This window comes from Anolis sagrei, chromosome 2 (genome assembly GCF_037176765.1).
Source record: "Anolis sagrei isolate rAnoSag1 chromosome 2, rAnoSag1.mat, whole genome shotgun sequence".
NCBI lineage: Eukaryota > Metazoa > Chordata > Lepidosauria > Squamata > Dactyloidae > Anolis > Anolis sagrei.
This window is the reverse complement of record NC_090022.1, coordinates 183,699,981-183,723,166: the sequence shown is the minus strand read 5'-3', so window position 1 is coordinate 183,723,166 and position 23,186 is coordinate 183,699,981. Positions and strand designations below refer to the sequence as shown.

Genomic DNA, 23,186 nt, shown 5'->3' with positions numbered 1-23,186 from the left:
GCTATCAAATTTATTATGGCATAAGCATTGAAGAACGACATTCTAAAGGCCAGGCTCGGTGAAGAAGAATAAATACATACAAATCTAACCTCAGAAATGGGAAAAATCAGTTTTAACAATCCAGCGAGGGAACACTTTAGCTTCCCACAAGGCTCTTTAACATGCAACTGACCTTCACAGCAAAGGAACTCAAAGGAAGCTTTAGGAAAGACTGAGATAGAGGCCCCATCTGCACTACCATAAAAAGCCAGATTATCTGCTTTGAGGAGCCCCCAATGGTGCAATGAGTTAAACCCATGTGCCGGCAGCACTGAAGACCAGCAGGTTGCAGGTTTGAATCCAGGGAGAGTGCGAATGAGCTCCCTCTGTCAGCTTCAGCTTCCCAATCAGGGACATGAGAGAAGCCTCCCACAAGGATGGTAACACATCAAAACATCAGGGCATCCCCTGGGCAACATCTTTGCAGATGGCCAATTCTCTCACATAGAATCATAGAATCAAAGAGTTGGAAGAGCCCTCATGGGCCATCCAGTCCAACCCCCTGCCAAGAAGCAGGAATATTGCATTCAAATCACCCCTGACAGATGGCCATCCAGCCTCTGTTTAAAAGCTTCCAAGGAAGGAGCCTCCACCACACTCCGGGGCAGAGAGTTCCACTGCTGAACGGCTCTCACAGTCAGGAAGTTCTTCCTAATGTTCAGATGGAATCTCCTTTCTTGTAGTTTGAAGCCATTGTTCCGTGTCCTAGTCTCCAAGGAAGCAGAAAACAAGCTAGCTCCCTCCTCCCTGTGGCTTCCTCTCACATATTTATACATGGCTATCATATCTCCTCTCAGCCTTCTCTTCTTCAGGCTAAACATGCCCAGTTCCCTAAGCCGCTCCTCATAGGGCTTGTTCTCCAGACCCTTGATCATTTTAGTCACCCTCCTCTGGACACTTTCCAGCTTGTCAATATCTCTCTTGAATTGTGGTGCCCAGAATTGGACACAATATTCCAGATGTGGTCTAACCAAAGCAGAATAGAGGGGTAGCATTACTTCCTTAGATCTAGACACTATGCTCCTATTGATGCAGGCCAAAATCCCATTGGCTTTTTTTGCCGCCACATCACATTGTTGGCTCATGTTTAACTTGTTGTCCACGAGGACTCCAAGATCTTTTTCACACGTACTGCTCTCTAGCCAGGCGTCCCCCATTCTGTATCTTTGCATCTCATTTTTTCTGCCAAAGTGGAGTATCTTGCATTTGTCACTGTTGAACTTCATTTTGTTAGTTTTGGCCCATCTCTCTAATCTGTCAAGATCGTTTTGAATTCTGCTCCTGTCCTCTGGACTATTGGCTATCCCTCCCAATTTGGTGTCGTCTGCAAACTTGATGATCATGCCTTCTAGCCCTTCATCTAAGTCATTAATAAAGATGTTGAACAGGACCGGGCCCAGGACGGAACCCTGCGGCACTCCGCTCGTCACTTCTTTCCAAGATGAAGAGGAAGCATTAGTGAGCACTCTCTGTGTTCGTCCACTTAACCAATTACAGATCCACCTCACCGTAGTTTTGCCTAGCCCACATTGGACTAGTTTCCTTGCCAGAAGGTCATGGGGGACCTTGTCGAAGGCCTTACTGAAATCCAGGTACGCTACATCCACGGTATTCCCCGCATCTACCCAGCTTGTAGCTCTATCGAAGAAAGAGATCAGATTAGTCTGGCATGACTTGTTTTTGATAAATCCATGTTGACTATTAGCGATGACTGCATTTGTTTCTAAGTGTTTGCAGACCGCTTCCTTAACAATCTTTTCCAGAATCTTGCCCGGTATCGACGTGAGGCTGACCGGACGGTAGTTGTTTGGGTCGTCCTTTTTTCCCTTCTTGAAGATTGGGACCACATTGGCCCTCCTCCAATCTGCTGGAACTTCTCCCGTTCTCCAAGAACTCTCAAAGATGGTTGCCAATGCTTCCGAAATGACTTCCGCTAGTTCCTTCAATACTCTTGGGTGTAGTTGATCTGGTCCTGGGGACTTGAACTCATTAAGAGCGGCCAGGTATTCCTGGACGACTTCTTTCCCAATTTGGGGTTGGATGTCCTCCAATCCCTCATCCACTCCATCTTGCTGAGGTTGAAGACTCTCTTTTTGTGAGAAGACCGAGGCAAAGAAGGCATTAAGTAGTTCTGCCTTTTCCCTATCCCCTGTCAGCATTGCCCCATCTTCTCCTCGAAGAGGTCCTATCGCCTCCTTGTTTTTCCTTTTTCTACTGACATAAGAATAGAAGCCCTTTTTATTGTTTTTAATGTCCCTGGCAAGTCTGAGCTCGTTTTTTGCTTTAGCTTTGCGGACCTTTTCCCTACAGGTGTTGGCTATTTGTTTGAATTCTTCTTTGGTGATTTCTCCCTTTTTCCACTTCTTGTGCATGTCTCTTTTGTGTCTTAGCACAGTTAGAAGTTCTTTGGACATCCATTCTGGCTTCTTTGCACTTGTCCTATTTTTTCTCTTTGTTGGCACGGTTTGCAATTGCGCCTTGAGTATTTCACTCTTGAGAAGTTCCCATCCATCCGTAGCTCCCTTGTCTTTTAGTATCTGTGTCCACGGAATGCTGCTCAGCATTTCCTTCATTTTTTGGAAATCAGCTCTCCTAAAGTCCAAAATGCGGGTTTGACTTGTCTTAGTTTCGGCCTTCCTTTGTACCTCAAATTGCAGGAGCACATGGTCACTTGCCCCTAAGGATCCTACCACTTCGACCGCATCGATCAGGTCCTCCGCATTTGTTAGGATGAGATCAAGAGTAGCCAATCCCCTTGTTGCCTCTTCTACCTTCTGGACCATGAAATTGTCTGCAAGGCAAGCGAGGAATTTGTTGGACCTTGTACTCTTGGCCGAGTTTGTTTTCCAGCAAATATCGGGATAGTTGAAATCGCCCATGACTACTACATCTCTTTTCTGTGCCTGTTTGGTCAACTGTTGGCAGAAGACTTCATCAAGATCTTCCTCCTGGCTTGGGGGTCTGTAGTAGACGCCTACAACGACATCTTTTTGAGTCCCAGTTCCCTTGATTCTTATCCAGATGATTTCAAGCTGGTTTCCCAGATTGCTGTCTTGAATTTCTTCTGCAGCATAAGAGTTTTTGACATATAAGGCTACTCCGCCTCCTCTCCCCTTTGTTCGGTTTCTGTGAAAGAGGTTATACCCCTCGATATCTACATTCCAGCGATAGGAGTCATCCCACCAGGTTTCAGTGATGGCTATGATATCATATTTATGGTGTTGTGCTAGAAGTTGGAGTTCGTCTTGTTTATTTCCCATGCTCTGTGCATTAGTGTAAAGACATGTGAGCCCCTGGGATCTTCCCTTGAGCTGTTTAATTGGGATTATTGTGCTTTTGGTACGTGGTCCTTGTTGTGTTTGTGCAGCCCTCCGTTTAGCCTTCTGGCGATTCCCAGACATTATGGGTAAAGTAGCGTTCGCAAGGCTGTTGTCCCCCTCCCCCGGTGGACCTAGTTTAAAGTGCGTCTAATGAGGTTTGCGAGTCTGTGAGCAAAAAAGTGTTTTCCTACTTGTGTGAGATGCACCCCATCCCTTGCCAGTAGGCCATCCTCCTGGAATAGCAGGCCATGGTCGAGGAAGCCAAAGCGTTCCTCCTGACACCATTTTCTAAGCCAGTCATTGACCTGTACTATTTTTCTGGCTCTTGTGGGTCCGTGTCTTACAACAGGGAGGAGGGATGAAAAGACCACCTGTACATTACATTCTTTTAGCATTGCTCCTAGAGCTTGAAAATCATTTGTGATCTTTTGAAACGTATGCCTTGCAGTATCATTGGTTCCTACATGAATCAACATGAGGGGAGGACGGTGATAGGGCTTGAGGAGCCTGGTGAGCCTCTGAGTGATATGGTGTATTTTTGCCCCCGGTAGGCAGCATATTTCTCGAGCCATCCCATCTGGTCTGGAAATGACAGCTTCCGTTCCTCTAAGGAGGGAGTCGCCTACTACCAAGACCTGTTTACTTTCAGGAATGACAGCGCCCCTTTTGTGCAATGTAGTGTGTAGGTCTCCAGAAAAGTGATCCTGTTGGTGTGAATTGTGTAGGTGAAAAGTGTTGTCCTCCTCCTCGACATCCCCGGTGCATTCGTCAAGGACAATCCATTGAGATTCGTCCGAGAGCCTATGGTTCTCCTGTATGTGTTCCTGTTGCTCCTGGTCTATGGTTGGGGATGGTACACCTGCAGGATTGTGCAAGTGTGAATGTTGTGAAGTGTTGTCCCTGTCAGGGCTATCCCCCGCACACTGATCAAGGATGAGCCACTGATCAGTATCTAAGCCATTCTGGTCTTCCCCAATATGTTGTGTTTCTTGGTCAGGTGCTAGTTGTGTGAGAATTTGGAATCTATTGTGTAACTGCAGCTGAGCGGAGGTATTCTGAGGAGGCTTCTGGGTCCTATGTGTCCTTCTAAGGGTGACATTTCTCCAAGCCTGAGGGTTGTCCACATCTGAGGTGCTGTTCTGTTGAGCCTCCCCGTAATGTTGGTGTGATATGGGCTGCGTGTCTAGGCCAGTGTGGTGAGTGGTGTCTAAGAAGAGCTCAAGTTCCTGAATGTCCTTAAGGGTCTTAAGGACATTGTGTGTCCTTAAGGGTCACACAAGAAGAGACTTGCAATTTCTCAAGTCCTTCCTGACAGGAAAAAAAAATCTGCTTTGAGCCGGATTATATGGCAGTGTAGATTTTGATAATCTAGATTTTATGGCACTGTAGATCCAATCAGAGTTGCACTTCAGGCCCTTCCAGATAGGCTCTATATCCCAGGATCTGATCCCAGGTTTTCTGTTTATCCCAGATTATATGGCAGTGTGGACTCATATAATCCAGATTAAAGCAGAAAACCTGGGATCAGATCCTGGGATATAGGGCCTGTCTGGAAGGACTATTCTTCATAAGCTATGTGCTATCTCCTACAATTTGGATCAAGCCTTTGGTCCTACCCTATCTCTTCCTTAGCAGAGTAATGTGCAAACAATGCCATCTATATACTTATGTAAGCCGCACCGAGTCCCTTGGGGAGATGGTAGCGGGGTACAAAAAAAGTATTATTATTATTATTATTATTATTATTATTATTATTATTATTAGAAAAGTGAATGTTTGTATGTGGGTATGTATGTGGCAGCGTTCTGATTGGTGGCCACTGCGGTACAATTTGCATGTCATCTCTGTTTGGCCAGCCTCAACATTCCAACATTCTGAGATGGCAGAGATAGGAGAGGTCTGAGGCTGTCAGGAATGGTTGGAGTTGAAGTCCAAAACACCTTGTGACCCCCAACAATGACAGAACAAGACCAAACTTGGCACACAGACCCCCTCCCCCCAAGACCCACTCAACATCCTGGTGCAGTTTGGGGGAGGATGGACCATGGATGATGGGACTTGAAGTACTTTAACTCACTTCCTTAGAGCATTGTGGCCCACACCAATGATGGAGCAGGACCAAACTTGGTACACAGAGGCTCAATGGCCCACTTTACAACCTGGTGCGCTTTAGGGCAGGATGGGCCACGAATGATGGGATTAGCAGTACCTTCACCCGATTCACTTCCCACAGAACATTGTAGCCCCTACAATCACAGACCAGGCCCAAACCTGACATACAGAGTACTCATGGCGCACTCTACATGGCGCACCCAATGCAGTTCTAAGGGGGATGGACAATACATGATGGGATTTGCACTACCTTCACTCATTTACTGAAACCACTGCGACCCTCATCCAATGACCAATAAAAACCAAACTTGGCACACAGAGCCCCCATGACTGACTCTACATCATGCTGCAATTTGGAGGAGGGTGGACCATGGATGATGGGACTTCAAGTATCTTCACTCACTTCCTGAAAACAATGCAACCATCATCCAATGACCAACAAAGACCAAACTTGCCATACAGAACCGCCATTACCCACTTTCTCAAATAACCCGGGCAGCGCCTGGTCCCCAAGCTAGTTATTTATATAGCTTGCATTTGTGTATAAGTAACCGTGTATTAACAGCAATAATGCATCCTCCCATCCATGACCACTATTAAAAATGGAATTGCACCCAACTTGTGCTTGAATTTTCCCCAGCCATCACTGTTTACTCGCTCCTAGCTCCAACAGCTGAGGGTAGCATTCATGCATTTTCTATTCTGCTTGAAGCTACTGAGATAAGCAGAAGAAAAAGGGAAGAAATGGGAGGAAGAGTGAGGTCCCTTCTACACTGCCATACAATATAGATTATCAAATCAGGTTTATTTATCATGTCATAAGTGAATTGAGGGTACAGTTATAATGTATTTAGAAACACAAACAAAGGTAAAAACTTAGCATCATAATTCACATGATCTGCTTTGAACTAGATTATGTGAGTTTACACTGTCATATAATTCAGTTCAAAGCAGATAATCTGAATTTTATATGGCAGTGTAGAAGGGGTCTCAGGTCCATCACCACTGCCATATAAAATCCAGATTATTTTCTTATCCCAGATTATTTGGCAGTGAAGACGCATATAATCCAGTTCAAAGCAGATAACTAGGGACCAGATCCTGGGATATAGGGCACTGTAGATCCAGCTGGGGACATTTTTTAAAACAGCTAGATAAGTGGAAAGCAGATGATAATTCAGGACAGGTGGAATATATGCCCTCTGAATCATGACTTTTAGCATTATTGTCAAACTGCTGTCAATGAATGGACTTTTACCCATTCTTTCCAGGCCTTTTCCTTAACTAGCTTCCACCTCAGGTGGCGTAAGGGCAATGGCTCGAGATCCATAGGTTATACAGTAGAGTCTCGCTTATCCAACATAAACAAGCCGGCAGAATGTTGGATAAGTAAAAATGTGGGATAATAAGGAGGGAAGACTGACTTGGCCACGGTAGTCCACGCTCCGGTTACATCTCGTATAGACTACTGCAACGCTCTCTACGTCGGGCTGCCTTTGAAGACTGTTTGGAAGTTTCAAGTGGTCCAATGGGTGGCAGCCAGGTTGTTAACAGGACTGGCACTCAGGGAGCACACAACTCCTCTGTTGCACCAGCTCCACTGGCTGCCAGTCTGCTACCGAGCACAATTCAAAGTGCTGGCTTTAGCCTATAAAGCCCTAAACGGTTCTGGCCCTGCTTATCTGTCCAAACGTATCTCTCCTTATGAACCATTCAGGAATTTAAGATCTTCTGGATACGTCCTGCTCTCGGTCCCACCTTCTTCACAGGTTCGGTTGGCGGGGACGAGAGACAGGGCCTTCTCAGTGGTGGCCCCTCAGCTGTGGAACACCCATCCTGGGGACATTAGATTGGCCCCCACCCTCTTAACATTTCATTAAAAAAGTCAAAACCTGGCTTTTTGAGCAGGTTTTCTCAAATGCAGTGTAGCAGATAATTCCTGACCTCGGAACGACTGGGCAATACGATCGGATAATGATTTTGGTAATGAGATGCAGAGGATCTATGTTTTTATTGGTTTTATTGCTTATTGAATTTTTGAATATGTATTATATTATATTATATTATATTATATTATATTATATTATATTATATTATATTGTGGGCATTGAATTGTGTCATTTTGTAAACCGCCCTGAGTCGTCCTCGGGCTGAGAAGGGTGGTATAGAAATATAGTAAATAAATAAATAAGGAAAAGTCTATTAAACATTAAATGACGTTATGATTTTACAAATTAAGCACCAAAACATCATGTTTTACAAAAGATCGACCAAAAAAGCAGTTCAGTACATGGTAACTTTATATATAGTTATTACTGTATTTACGAATTTAGCACCAAAACATTGTAATGTATTGAAACAGCTGTGGATCCAGGTGGGAGGCAGACTGCGTTGGATAATACAGAGCGTTGGATGAGTGAAGGTTGGCTAAGCGAGACTCTACTGTACTTCTTTGAAGGTTTGTGAGCCCTACAGCGTCTAGTTCAGAAGTTGAGCCCTGGTCGAATCTTTCTTTGGCTGGCAGAGGCACCTCACAGCAGGAGCAGGCAAATCCTCAATTCGGTTCACTCACTTTCAATCATGACCTACAGCCCAAGCCATGCAAATCATAATTTTCCTTGCCTGCAGCAGGGAGTTGTAGCAATTGGAAAGATTTTGGAGCTGCTCATGAGTGAGTTTGAAGAATAAACAAGGCCTCAGAAACCCCACACCCAACTCCTCCTGTTCCTTACTTAGCAAAAGCTAGAAAAAAATTAGTCCAGCAGTCCAATTCCAGACAGATTCCCTGGGAATCCAAGCTGGCATGAACACAGGCTGCTTCCCTCTGTGTTGGCCCTTCAGTTTGGCAATGTTGTTCCTAATCGCTTGAAAATCAGGAGCCAGGGCTGAAAATAAATCATGTGTTCAGCTTTGAAATCATATGGTTTGGAACAGCAAAAAGAGCCCAATCTTCCTTGTCTGGGTAAAAAAGTTCAAATTTCCTGAGTTTTCTGAGCTAATTCCAAAAACTGATTTGTAGCCCTTTTGGTACTAATGTTAGAGAGTGGTCCCTGGTCAAGTGGTCCTTAGTCTAAGTGGTCCCTGGTCGAAAAAAAAGGTTAGGAACCACTGTTCTAGCTGCTCGTAGTAGTCTCTAAATGACTGTTTAGAAGGAATACTTTACAGCGAATGTGTTGTTTATAATTAATTCATTTCTGCACATACTCACAAAGAGCTAAGTTTATCCGAATGGATGGTCACATTATTTACATGGCTTGTGAACCATAATCCAGCAGTTTGTGAAATTCTGCTGTTTTTAATTTTACAATAATTATTCCAATTACTTTATCTCTAAATAACAAGAAAAGGTTGCTTTTCAGTTCTGTGACTATAATTGTATCTAATTGCTGTAGGAAACAACTTTCAAAATCTCTGGTTTAATATCCTATATTTTTCCAAAGCTGGAAACTAGATCCAGTTTGGATTAAATGAGAAGCTCGAGTTAATTAGAGGTTTCCTGCTCTGAACCTTTGCAGCGTGAACAAAATAGTAAAAGGAGTTGCACATACAGACAAAATGCTAATTCATATCTCAATATTAACAATCTAGCATGTTAAAAGGAACTTGTTACATTATTCATTGTATTCCTTACTGTTCTGCTTATTGCTTTGGGGTTACGTAATGGAAAAGTAATCCAAAACCCCAGGGATTATTCGAGAACAGTGTAACACGTGAACATATTGCACAAAATTACTTTAAAATGCTCAGAAACTACCTTTAAGGCTAATTTTATAGTAACTAGACAGAAAGTGTTATTCAGGATACCCATTTTAACTAACACAGTTCAAACTCATGCTTCATTTGAAATGGAACTCTATTATTACAAGGAAAAGTCACTTCTGACAGGTAGCAGCATTATTTACAACTCTTCGTTCCCAAACTTTGAAACCAACACATAATCGAGTGTCTCAGTTCAGTGATCAAACTTCAAGAGGCCACACACAACCCTGGCTTTCTAGTCTGTGGATCAAGGTGTCTAGCATAGATACCCATGTATAAGTCTAGAAACTTTTGCCAACAATCAGTTCAAAAATCTGGGTCACCTTATCCACAGGTGTAAGTACTATATCATATAGGCCCCCGTCTACACTTTCATATACAATCCAGATTATGTGCTTTGAACTGATTTATATGACAGTATAGAATCAAATAATCAAGTTCAAGGCAAATAATGTGGAGTATCTGCTTTGATAATTTGGATTATATGGCTGTGAAGAAGAGGCCTAACTCTTGTTTTAAAAAGAACTATTCCCCCATCTGAGTACTATGGTGAAAAACAAGAGCTAACTCCATCTTAGGAAAACATTAAAGCAATACTGTCACCCTCGTTTCTCTCCTCTGTCATGACATTGCTTCTGGTCGTTTGAATACCTAGGTGGGAAAATGATGGCAGGCAGGGGTGGCTGACTCCTTTAACTGGCCCTGACATTTTCCCCTCTGCATTGAATGACCCTCGATGTGTCCATGGGTCATATCAAAATCCATAATGTTGCCCCTCCCCCAACCTGCCCTTATGCATGGGGTCGATTTATACATGAGTATATATGGTATGCTCAAACTTTTGTACAGTGGCCCTTATTTCTCATGCCAGTAAGGTAATGGTAGATCAATAGGTACCACTCTCTTGGTAATGTAACAGCGCTCCATGCAGTCATGTTAGCCACATGACCTTGGAGGTGCCTACGGACAATGCCGGCTCTTCGGCTTAGAAATGTAGATGAGCACCACCCCCAAGAGTTGGACACAACTAGACGTAATGTCAGGGGAAACCTTTTCCTTTACCTTTATGCATTGGCATTGAATTGCTGCCTGCTGTAAGGCCGCCCTGAGTCATAGAATCATAGAATCAAAGAGTTGGAAGAGACCTCATGGGCCATCCAGTCCAACCCCCTGCCAAGAAGCAGGAATATTGCATTCAAATCACCCCTGACAAATGGCCATCCAGTCTGTTTAAAAGCTTCCCAAGAAGGAGCCTCCACCACACTCCGGGGCAGAGAGTTCCACTGCTGAACGGCTCTCACAGTCAGGAAGTTCTTCCTAATGTTCAGATGGAATCTCCTCTCTTGTAGTTTGAAGCCATTGTTCCGCGTCCTAGTCTCCAAGGAAGCAGAAAACAAGCTTGCTCCCTCCTCCCTGTGGCTTCCTCTCACATATTTATACATGGCTATCATATCTCCTCTCAGCCTTCTCTTCTTCAGGCTAAACATGCCTAGTTCCCTAAGCCGCTCCTCATAGGGCTTGTTCTCCAGACCCTTGATCATTTTAGTCGCCCTCCTCTGGACACATTCCAGCTTGTCAATATCTCTCTTGAATTGTGGCGCCCAGAATTGGACACAATATTCCAGGTGTGGTCTAACCAAAGCAGAATAGAGGGGTAGCATTACTTCCTTAGATCTAGACACTATGCTCCTATTGATGCAGGCCAAAATCCCATTGGCTTTTTTTGCCGCCACGTCACATTGTTGGCTCATGTTTAACTTGTTGTCCATGAGGACTCCAAGATCTTTTTCACACGTACTGCTCTCGAGCCAGGCGTCACCCATTCTGTATCTTTGCATTTCGTTTTTTCTGCCAAAGTGGAGTATCTTGCATTTGTTGCTGTTGAACTTCATTTTGTTAGTTTTGGCCCATCTCTCTAATCTGTCAAGATCGTTTTGAATTCTGCTCCTGTCCTCTGGACTATTGGCTATCCCTCCCAATTTGGTGTCGTCTGCAAACTTGATGATCATGCCTTCTAGCCCTTCATCTAAGTCATTAATAAAGATGTTGAACAGGACCGGGCCCAGGACGGAACCCTGCGGCACTCCACTTGTCACTTCTTTCCAAGATGAAGAGGAAGCATTAGTGAGCACTCTCTGTGTTCGTCCACTTAACCAATTACAGATCCACCTCACCGTAGTTTTGCCTAGCCCACATTGGACTAGTTTCCTTGCCAGAAGGTCATGGGGGACCTTGTCGAAGGCCTTACTGAAATCCAGGTACGCTACATCCACGGCATTCCCCGCATCTACCCAGCTTGTAGCTCTATCGAAGAAAGAGATCAGATTAGTCTGACATGACTTGTTTTTGATAAATCCATGTTGACTATTAGCGATGACTGCATTTGTTTCTAAGTGTTTGCAGACCACTTCCTTAACAATCTTTTCCAGAATCTTGCCCGGTATCGACGTGAGGCTGACCGGACGGTAGTTGTTTGGGTCATCCTTTTTTCCCTTCTTGAAGATTGGGACCACATTGGCCCTCCTCCAATCTGCTGGAACTTCTCCCGTTCTCCAAGAACTCTCAAAGATGGTTGCCAATGGTTCCGAAATGACTTCCGCTAGTTCCTTCAATACTCTGGGGTGTAGTTGATCTGGCCCTGGGGACTTGAACTCATTAAGAGCGGCCAGGTATTCCTGGACGACTTCTTTCCCAATTTGGGGTTGGATGTCCTCCAAACCCTCATCCACTCCATCTTGCTGAGGTTGAAGACTCTCTTTTTGTGAGAAGACCGAGGCAAAGAAGGCATTAAGTAGTTCTGCCTTTTCCCTATCCCCTGTCAGCATTGCCCCATCTTCTCCTCGAAGAGGTCCTATCGCCTCCTTGTTTTTCCTTTTTCTACTGACATAAGAATAGAAGCCCTTTTTATTGTTTTTAATGTCCCTGGCAAGTCTGAGCTCGTTTTTTGCTTTAGCCTTGCGGACCTTTTCCCTACAGGTGTTGGCTATTTGTTTGAATTCTTCTTTGGTGATTTCTCCCTTTTTCCACTTCTTGTGCATGTCTCTTTTGTGTCTTAGCACAGTTAGAAGTTCTTTGGACATCCATTCTGGCTTCTTTGCACTTGTCCTATTTTTTCTCTTTGTTGGCACAGTTTGCAATTGCGCCTTGAGTATTTCACTCTTGAGAAATTCCCATCCATCCGTAACTCCCTTGTCTTTTAGTATCTGTGTCCACGGAATGCTGCTCACGGAGTCCCCTTTTAGAGTGAGAAGGGCGGGATAAAAATATGTGAAATAAATAAATAAATGATACTTCCAAAGACCTCTCTGTGTTGTACACAAGTCCCTAAGATATTAACAATACAATCATTGACAGAAAACTCTGCACCAATACACTACTCCATTTTTTAAAAACTTCTCCTATGATCTGAGTTTGGAAATGTTGCTTTTTGGACTAGATATCCTATAATTCCCTAGCAAACATGTCCAATAGCCATGAGAGTTCGCATTCAAAAAAGGAACTTGTCAAACTTCTGTACATGCCTCCTTCCCCTTCCCCAATTTTCTTGGCCATTTCCCCTCCAAACTAGGAGACTCTATGCCCTTTAGCTGTTCCGTTTGGAGAGGGTGACTCAATCTCTTTGTGGTTGTTCTTTCTTTACCTTTTCCAGCTCTTGGAGAAGAACAAAGAGAAAATCACAGAGAGCTCAGTGCAGGTGAGACTGACCAGCAAGAGGCTAATGAGGAAAAGAAGGTGAGAGCCAACAGAAGAGATGTGGACCAAAGTGTTCCTTCCTTCTGTGCCAATCTAATCAGAAATTACATGAAAAGAATTTGAATAGAAACAACAGAGGTACTCAGGACACAAGGCAGGACAAATAGAAAGATGTATTGTTGAAGGCTTTCATGGCCGGAATCACTGGGTTGTTGTAGGTTTTTTCGGAGTATATGGCTATGTTCTAGAGGCATTCTCTCCTGATGTTTCACCTGCATCTATGGCAAACATTCTCAGAGGTAGTGAGGTCTGTTGGAACTAGAAAAAATGGGTTTATATATCTGTGGAAAGACCAGGGTGGGACAAAGGACTCTGTGGAAAAACCAGGGTGGGACAAAGGACTCTTGTTGTCCTTTGTCCCACCCTGGTCTTTCTACAGATATATAAACCCATTTTCCTAGTTCCAACAGACCTCACTACCTCCAAGGATGCTTGCCATAGATGCAGGCGAAACGTCAGGAGAAATGCCTCTAGAACATGGCCATATAGCCTGAAAAAACCTACAACAACCCAAATAGAAAGACATTCAACAAAAAATGAAATTCATGAAAGGGAAAACAAGAGCTAATATGGTCCTCCTTCAGAAGAGAGGAATCTAAAGCAGAGCTGTAGGGTGAATCCACGCTGTAGGAGTGATGCAGTTTGATGCCACTTTAACTGCCATGACCTATTGCTATGAAATCACGGATTCAGATCCACACAATGACACATACACATACTTCATAACTTTCTGACTTATGGGCCCCCCGACTCTCACCACAGTCAACTGAGGAAAATATAATAAAGACATGGAAAAGATGGCAGATCTCCATGTGCTGCAAGGATTCTTATCCCTACAGTCATCCTCTGAAAGCAAAAAGCCCTCCTCTTTCCCTGCCAATCTGCCCCTCTAGGGACTCCTTCCGTTGCTCCTGCCTATGGATTACATAGATGCCTGTGGGTTTCTTGTTGATGCTTTCCCCCCCAAGTTGCTCTCATGCCCAACTTGCTGCCCTTGCTCTGGCCAAAACAAATCTCCTCAAATCAAGTTTCAACCTCCAAAAATGCAAAGAACATTCCTCTGAAATGGACAACGCCAGTAAGCACAAAGGAAAAGAAAAAAGCAGAGGGGAAATGGGAACGGGCTATTGAACGGTCTTTCCCAAATTGGCACCCTCCTGGTTGCTATACTACAACTTCCACCATCTAGAATCCATCTGCACAAGGTTGAGAAACTTTGTTCAAGAAAAAAGGGAGTGCAAGAAATCCAAGTGAGGCTGGATCTCCTTCACCAGTGGTACTCAAACTAAGGCCCAGGGGCCGGATACAGCCCTCCAAGGTCATTTACCCGACCCTCACTCAGGGTCAACCTAAGTCTGAAACGACTTGAAAGCACACAACAACAACCCTATCTCATCAGCCAAAACCAGGCCCACACTTCCCATTGAAATACTAATAAGTTTATATTTGTTAAAATTGTTCTTTTTTTTAATTATTGTATTTTTTTTAAAAAAAATTGCACTACAAATAAGATATGTGCAATGTTCATAGGAATTCATTCATGTTTTGTTTTTGTTTTTTTGTCAAATTATAATCCGGCTCTCCAACAGTTTTGGGGACTGTGACCTGGCCCCCTGTTTAAAAAGTTTGAAGAACCCTGTCCTACACTGCCCTATTATCCAGTTTCAGAATGTGGATTATATCTGCATTTAACTGGATTACAGGCAGTCTCTGGATTACAAACATCTGATTTACAAGTGATTCATAGTTAAGAACATGAGTGAGACAACAAGAAGTGAGAGAAATCTACCCCCAAGAAGAGAAAGTTGCTGCTGGAAGAGTTATCATGAAGCTTTCTCATCAATCCTTGTTTCCATAATAAGCCAAATTTTTCAAAATCCAACTATCACAGGGACAGAAAGTGAGGTGAAATCTTCTGAACAGGATCACAGACAGCAAAAGAAACCCCCGCAGGGATATTAAGCCTTCCCAATTCTATCCAAAGCTTGCTGCAGTGCAAGTCCAGCCTGAAAATGGAGTAGTTCTTTTTTAAAATAAGAGTTAATGGTATAGTACCCCGGTGGCACAGTGGGTTAAACCACTGAGCTGCTGAACTTGTGGATTGAAAGGTCACAGGTTCGAATCCAAGGAGTGGCATGAGCTCCTGCTGTTAGCCCCAGTTTCTGCCAACCTAGCAGTTTGAAAACATGCAAATGTGAGTAGATCAATAGGTACCACTCCGGCGGGAAGGTAATGGTGTTCCATGCAGTCATGTTGGCCACATGACCTTGGAGGCGTCAACGGACACGCCAGCTCTTTGGCTTAGAAATGAAGATAAGCACCAACCACCAGAGTCGGACACGACTGGACTTAATGTCAGGGGAAAACCTTTATATTTAATTACTTAGAAGTACCTGTGGAGGGCAACTAAAATGATCAAGGGTCTGGAGAACAAGCCCTATGAGGAGCAGCTTAAGGAGCTGGGCATGTTTAGCCTGGAGAAGAGAAGGCTGAGAGGAGATATGATAGCCATGTATAAATATGTGAGAGGAAGTCACAGGGAGGAGGGAGCAAGCTTATTTTCTGCTTCCCTGGAGACTAGGACACAATGGAACAATGGCTTCAAACTACAAGAAAGGAGATTCCATCTGAACATGTGGAAGAACTTCCTGACTGTGAGAGCCGTTCAGCAGTGGAACTCTCTGCCCCGGAGTGTGGTGGAGGCTCCTTCTTTGGAAGCTTTTAAACAGAGGCTGGATGGCCATCTGTCAGGGGTGATTTGAATGCAATATTCCTGCTTCTTGGCAGGGGGTTGGACTGTATGGCCCATGAGGTCTCTTCCAATTCTTTGATTCTATGATTCTACAAGCAGTCACAGACTTTTGAATTGATTTGTTGACTAAAATGGCCAGACTTAAATATGGGTAACTATGGTAGAAAGCTTGGTCCATGGACTAGAAAGCCAATGCTGTGTGTAGCCTCTTGAGATTTGATCATTGAATTGAGACACATCATGATGTGTTGGTTTCAGAGTTTGGAAATGAAGCATTGTAAATAATGCATGCTGACCTTTGCTTCTCTACTAGCTTAGAACTGCTATTCTCTATTTTCAACTTTTTTAAAAGAATGATGACAAAGATAATGATGGAAAATCCTGAGGTTGTCACCCAAATTCTCTTGTTTAGTCCCAATAGAGGAGATGTGTTAAGTCAAATGTTGAATAATGAATCAACATATAGATAAATCCAACTGATTCAACGAATCTGTTCCAGTCAAAACTAACAACAGTATGTATATACTACATAGTATTTCCATACTGCCTTTTAATTGTACTTCCAGGACAGTTTACAAGAAAGGTCAAACAACAAAAATTTAAATGCAAAAAAAGGAGAAAACATTAACTAAACACAGCATTAAAGAACATGCAGAATAAAAACTGGAACTAAAATCTCACGAAAATGCAGAAGGTATTTACCTTGCATCAAAAGAATAGGAAGATGGGCAGAACATTCCACAAAACCAAAACTTAGAGCCCTTCCACACTGTCATATAACCTGGGATATCAAGGTAGAAAATCCCACAATATCTGCTTTGAACTGGGTTATCTGAGTCCACACTACCATATATTCCAATTCAAAACAGAAAATATGGGATTTCATTCAGCTGTGTGGAAGGGGCCTTGGTTTTCTCTTCTTGCTATCTGTTTGCTTCACCTTAGATGTCAAACACCTCTTCCAGATGATACACAACATTCTCTGCCATTGTTTCTTCTGGCCTAATTTGCAATGATTGGACAATGCAGTTGCTGTCCAATGCTAAGCACACAGAGGCCATCCAGGGCTACTGTGATCCTTTTGTTAGATATTTTCTCCTTAAACCTTCTGCCCTGTACGTGTTTCCTGTTCAGTGTGACAGCAGCAGTACTAATGAATTTCTCCTTAATTAATCGGTTTCCTTCTTGCATGAGACAGACCTTCCTGCTATCGATTTTCTATTTATTAAGAAATGCAAAATAGAAATAGCAGGACCAAAAGCTATCAACCAGAAGGTAAGATATTCAAGTTACAGGAGACTTTGGTGCATCTGCACTGTAGAATTAATGCAGTTTGACACCATTTTAACAACCATTGCTCAGTATTATTGTGTTGCGGGAGTTGTAAGTTTATAGGGTCTTTCACATTCACTGTAAAAAAAAACTGGTACTTCATCAAACTACAAATCCCAGGATCTTATAGTTACTAAGTCAGATCAGTTAAAGCAGAGTCAAACTGAATTAATTCTATAATGCATATGCATCCTTTGTTGACTTATATACATTAAAGGCATTAGCCTGGGGACCAGCATTGTTGGATAGCAAGATGCTTTCCTCAGTGCCATCTGGTATTGCCATTCATGTCTTACTCTCAATTCAATGGCAAAGCCTCAAGGGCACCTGAAGAACAATGATATGGAAGCCTCCAAAGATATCTGCAAATGGAGTCCAGCTTTTATTAGCTCATCAATTTATTTTATAGCTTTGGGCAAATCATCATCTCTCAATCTCTTATGGAAACTTCCAACAGCCAGCTCAGTATCTTCCCCAATTTATGAATAGATCATATGTATCAACCTCAAGACTTACTGGCTGAATCCGGCCTACTATGTCATTTTATGTGGCCTTCCAGATGTTGGACCACAACTCCTGTGTTCCTCATCATTAGACATCATGTCTAAAGCTGATTTGAGTTGTGATACAGTAATACTTGGAAGGCTGTGGTTCATTCTCCATCATTGGAGCAGTGGGGTTTGAATTTAGAAATAAGGATTGTGGATAGAATCATAGAATCAAAGAGTTGGAAGAGACCTCCATTCCAACCCCCTACTAAGAAGCAGGAAAATCACATTCAAAGTACTCCGACAGATGACCTTCCAGCCTTTGCTGAAAAGCCTCCAAAGAAGGAGCCTCCACCACACTCCTGGGCAGAGAGTTCCCCTGCTGAACAGCTCTCACAGTTAAGAAGTTCTTCCTCATGTTCAGGTGGAATCTCCTTTCCTGTAGTTTGAAGCCATTGGTCTGTGTCCTAGTTTCCAGGGCAGCAGAAAACAAGTTTGCTCCCTCCTCCCTATGACTTCCCCTCACACATTTATACATGGCCATCATGTATCAGATTTTAAACTATGATTTAACATTTCTAAAACCTCAGAGTCACAAATGGTGTTGCAATTCCTATTATCCCCAGTCCATAACCAAAAGTGATGAGTGTTGCCGTTCAACTCAAAACTATGTTAAAAAATTATAGTTGGCCCTCTGTAACCATGGACTCTCTATCCACATTTTCTACAGCCCTTTGAAGGCAACCATAAGGATGGTGTGGCCCTTGATGAAAATGAGTTTGACACCCCTGGAATAGACTATTTATAAAGACATTGTTGTACATGGGAAAACCATGGGTACCATTTATTGTTTACATCGTCCTTTGCATTTTTTGTGTTTTGTGGCAGTGACCATAGGAGACCATGTCCCCTATGGTCATATTTGACCTTATTCTCCTGATGAGGAAATAATGCCATGGATGCCCAAGGTGGTCTCATGTGACAGTGAGTTGAGGAAATTCAGCAGGGTTCCTTTACTTCCTAAATCATGGTGATAACTGCCACAGTGTACAAAAAGGTCGCTGAAAAACATGGAATCTGTATCTGTGGTTTCACTTACTCCCACCTTGGGAAAATGATCCCTAGGAATTTGCTAGGACTTCTAGGCAATTGTGGTATGCTTCTCCTGGAAGTTATCATAGAGTTGTAGTGGAGGATCTAGAAAACTCCTAAAGAGGAAACTGTAGGATCTCCAACACATATGCTGGGATCCAGAAATTAGGTAATTGAATGACACTTGTTCATCATATCCATGTTTTCAAGTAACTGTGGTCTAGCCAGGAATATAGCCCTCATGATGGTCGTACTATATTTTCTTTTGGTGATTAAAAAAAACCCTCTAAAACAATGGGAGTAGCTGCACATAGATTCCAGCAACAGTTTATCAAATGTCCAAAGGGCCAGCGTAAGAGGGTATGCACCCACGTCCTACTTTCTCTGCATGACATTTATCGCATCTACCCAGACCTCATCTGTTGCAGCACCTTGTCACTGGTTCTTGCTTCTTCTGCTCACCCCTTCCAACTCCACCTTGGAATGATTTTGGGGTCATGCAGCAACTGGAGACTTGGGATCTCTTTCTTTCCATCCTCCCAGCAATCTCAGTAGCCTTGTCAGTCATCCACACTTGGGTGAAAGCCCTGCCCTGATTGTTATAAGCCTATTACAGATTACATAACCTCCCCTGTTTCCCAGATGAAAAGCCGGAGAATCTTGTGGGCTTGAATGACTTCATTTCTCACTCCCAAGTTCATCTGCCTACTTCCCCTTGAGCCCACATTTCCAGCTGTCATTGGATTGATGAATGGATGTATTAATTCTATTTAATTTTAAAAGGTTAGAACTTAACATTTATTTATGGAGAGCCAGAGCAGTGTAGGTGGGGGTTGGGTTAGGATTCTGGGAGTTTGAACCCTCACTCAGCCATGGAAGCTCACCAGGTTACACACTTTTTGCTCAGCCTCTGAGAAGGACAATGGCAAACCTCCTCTGAAAAACTTGCCAAAACAAATAACAACAACCCATGATAGGTTCACTTTAGGGTCACCATAAGTTAGAAAGAGTTTGAAGGCACATACCAACAACCATTTATTTATTGTGCAATCTTTGGCACAAAAAATAAGCCCTGTTGTGTTCAACAGAGGAGAACCGCTGGGTGTGCTAGCACATGTTTTCTGGGAGTTACAGTCTAGAAAAGTAACCTTTCCAAACTTTTCCAAGCAAATCTGCCTTTTTGGCAATCATGCACATGAAGAGGAAACTGAGAACCAACTAATCATTAGGAAAATAGGATGGCTTCTATCAGATCTGGCTTCTTAAACAAGATGTGCTTATTTATGAACCGTCACTATTTTACTTTTTAAATGGATGTTAAGCATATTTAATAGAATGCTCAATCTTACAGTAGATCCAGTTGCACTTACACAATAGTTTCAGATAAGAGGATTTTTCTCTTTTACTGTCTTAATAAGCCTATTCTAAGCTATGTAGAAAAGCAGTACTGGACCAGAATGGTGTAGTAGTTTGAGTGCTGAATTCCAACTCTGGAAAACAGGATTCAAATCAATGTATTGTTGAAGGCCTTCACGGCTGGAATCACTGGGGTGTTGTGTGGTTTCTAGCCGACATGTTCCTAGAACATGGTAATACAGCTCAGAAACCAACACAATACCCCAGGGTTCAAACCCCTGCTCAGCTATGACAAACTATTAAGTGGCCTTAGGCAACTTATGTTTTCATTCCCAGAAAACCCCATGGTAAGTTTGCCTTAGGGTCACTGTAAGTCAAAAATGACTTGAAGGCACTCAACAACAACATAGTATACTGACAGTTAAAAACCCATGTGCATGCATTCATACAAATGTGCATCATAGCCAAGAAGTATTAACAAAACAAATATACAGCAGCCCCACGGGATTGAAAGAAACTTGAAAAGTGCCAACAATAGCAACTCTCACAAACAGAACCTCAGAGCTTGGGAAAGTCACTTCCAAAACATAGAATCTTCTTGGTGGCTCAACCAAGTGCACACACTTTCAGAGGGTAATGCACACACTTTCAGAGGGTAATGCACAGAGGTATTCAATACCTCCTTGCACAACACATGTGCTACAGGAGTGCAAAGAAAGCTAGATGGCACCACAGTGTACTCCTGAAGCCCATCAGTGCCTGGTGGGAAGGAATGACTGCATGGCTTTGATCTCCTAGGCCTTCAAAGTTGTATGTCTTCTGGTGAAATAGTATCAAGCCAACCCTGACCGGGACCGCCTTCCACCTGGATGCCCTCACTGTGGGAGAAGGTGCAGATCAAGAATAGGGCTCCACAGTCACCTATAGACCCACTGCCAGGATACTACACTTGGAGGACCATCATCCTCGGACTACGAGGGATCACCTAAGTATGTCCCGGCATTGAATGTTTGCCGTATATATGTTGTGCTCTGCCTTGAGTCCCCTGTGGGGTGAGGAGGGTGGAATATAAATGTTTCAAATAAACATATTGTCGAAAGCTTTCATGGCTGGAATCACTGGGTTTTTGTAGGTTTTTTTGGGCTATATGGCCATGTTCAAGAGGCATTCTCTCCTGACGTTTCGCCTGCATCTATGGCAAGCATCCTCAAAGATTGCCTCTGAGGATGCTTGCCATAGATGCAGGCGAAACGTCAGGAGAGAATGCCTCTTGAACATGTCCATATAGCCCGAAAAAAACCCAACAAAAACCCAGTTTCATATAAATAAATAAAAGGTTCTTGTGGGTTTTTTTCGGGCTATAGGGCCATGTTCTAGAGGCATTTCTCCTGACGTTTCGCCTGCATCTATGGCAAGCATCCTCAGAGGTAAATAAATAAAATAAATAAATAAAAGTTACAGTCCGAGTAGCAGGGAATGCATCCTGACAGTGGTACATCTAAGCAACTTGCTCACATTAATTCATTGTGTTGTTTCCTTTGCTCCCACCCACCATCACTAGGAGCCCCTGGCGGCGCAGTGGATTAAACCCCTGTGCCGGCAGGACTGAAGACCAACAAGTCACAGGTTCGAATCCGGGGAAAGGAGGATGAGCTCCCTCTATCTGCTCCAGCTCCCCATGCAGGGACATGAGAGAAGCCTCCCACAAGGATGATAAAAACATCAAATCACTCGGGCGTCCCCTGGACAACAGCCTTGCAGACGGCCAATTCTCTCACACCAGAAGCGACTTGCAGTTTCTCAAGCCGCTCCTGACACGACAAAGGAAAAACGACAAAAAACCCACCATCACTGCCAGTAACATCAGTATACTAGCCTTGAGTTGCTGCTATGTTGTCAGAAGATTGGTCATATCCATCAAGCATTGTACTAAAGACTCTTAGAGACCGTTTACTAACAGACTGCGAGAGGAGGCTGCCACAAAGTAGATAAAGAATACTAATGTAAAGCAGGCAAAGATTCAAAACTGAACTAGGTTTCCGTTGACACAGCTTACACACCTGCTCTGACTTTCATCAATGTGCAGAAAGTTGGGAGGTTATGAATTCTCCCTCTGCTCCTAGCCAGCAACTCTCTTTGTACGCACACGCACATACACCCCTTGCCATCCTGTGCCACAAACAGCCAGCGCCTCGGGCTGAATGATTTCCATCCAATGACGCAGCCAGTAATTCCATGCTGCCCTGTGTAAAGAAGAACCAAGCAAGGAGAAAAAGAGCAGGGTTTTAGCCACACACCTTGGTCAGCTGCATTCTGGCAGTGCCTCTTGGGCCCCCTTTTGCCTGGGGTGCAGAGCAGCAGTCGGTCCCCCAACAATCAGGCCCTCCTGTCCAGCCCATACGATCCCCTTCTCCGAGTCCCAACTCCTTTCTCCGGCAAAGTTGTGGGCAAATTTTCTCCCCCTTCTCAGAATCTTTGGAACTGCCTTGCTTTGCAAACTCCTCCTCCCTGTCCCACCCCCCCCTTCATCACTCACACACACACACACACATACACACAGAGCGCCTTAATAATATTTAGCTCAGTGCCAGAGCAAACTCAGCCCTGCCAGATGAAGCCGCGTGCGAGCTTATAAAACCAGGCCTGTAAACAGGTGGCAAAAGCCAAGCTCTTGGGATGTAGGTAAATTAGCCGGACTCTATGTGTAAGCGTGCATGTAACATGGGGATGAAGGTCATCACCTTTGGGGGGAAGAACATGGAATGAAGGGAAAGCAGGGCGAGATGACATATTGTTGGAAACGGAAAGGACGCCTTGTCAGAATGCATAGACTCCAAAGAGCGTAACAGGATAATTGGAAACATATTACCACTGGAAAATCCCTCCAGAGCAGCTTGGGAGTAACAAAGAGACATGTGTACCATTCAGCCAGATCTGTATCCTGTTTCCTTCCAGTTTTTGGTGCTCTGGGTCAGCGGATTCGGGGCCCATCTCAAGAGAGGGAGGAGGAAAAGAGCTTGGTTTTTGCTTCCTAAGCAGGAATGTGTATATAGATGTGTGCGCGCGTGATGGGCTGGATAAACATTTATGTTAAATCTTATATACATTGGCTCGGCAACTTCTGGGTTTTCAAAGGTATATGCCTAGACACAGGGCCCTTCCAGATAGGCCCTATATCCCAGG

At 43.6% G+C, this 23,186-nt stretch overlaps 1 protein-coding gene across 2 annotated transcripts in view; it reads right to left on the bottom strand.

Moving 5' to 3' along the window:
- Positions 1-22,455, bottom strand: part of TNS2 (tensin 2) — a 182,533-nt gene extending 160,078 nt beyond the window's left edge. For both annotated transcript variants that reach the window (XM_060763022.2, XM_067464233.1), the window contains exon 1: positions 22,301-22,455. In XM_060763022.2, coding sequence (XP_060619005.2) covers positions 22,301-22,402 — 102 coding nt within the window. In that variant the 5' untranslated portion in view covers positions 22,403-22,455. The remainder of the gene's footprint in view (positions 1-22,300) is intronic.
- Positions 22,456-23,186: the final 731 nt, after the last annotated feature.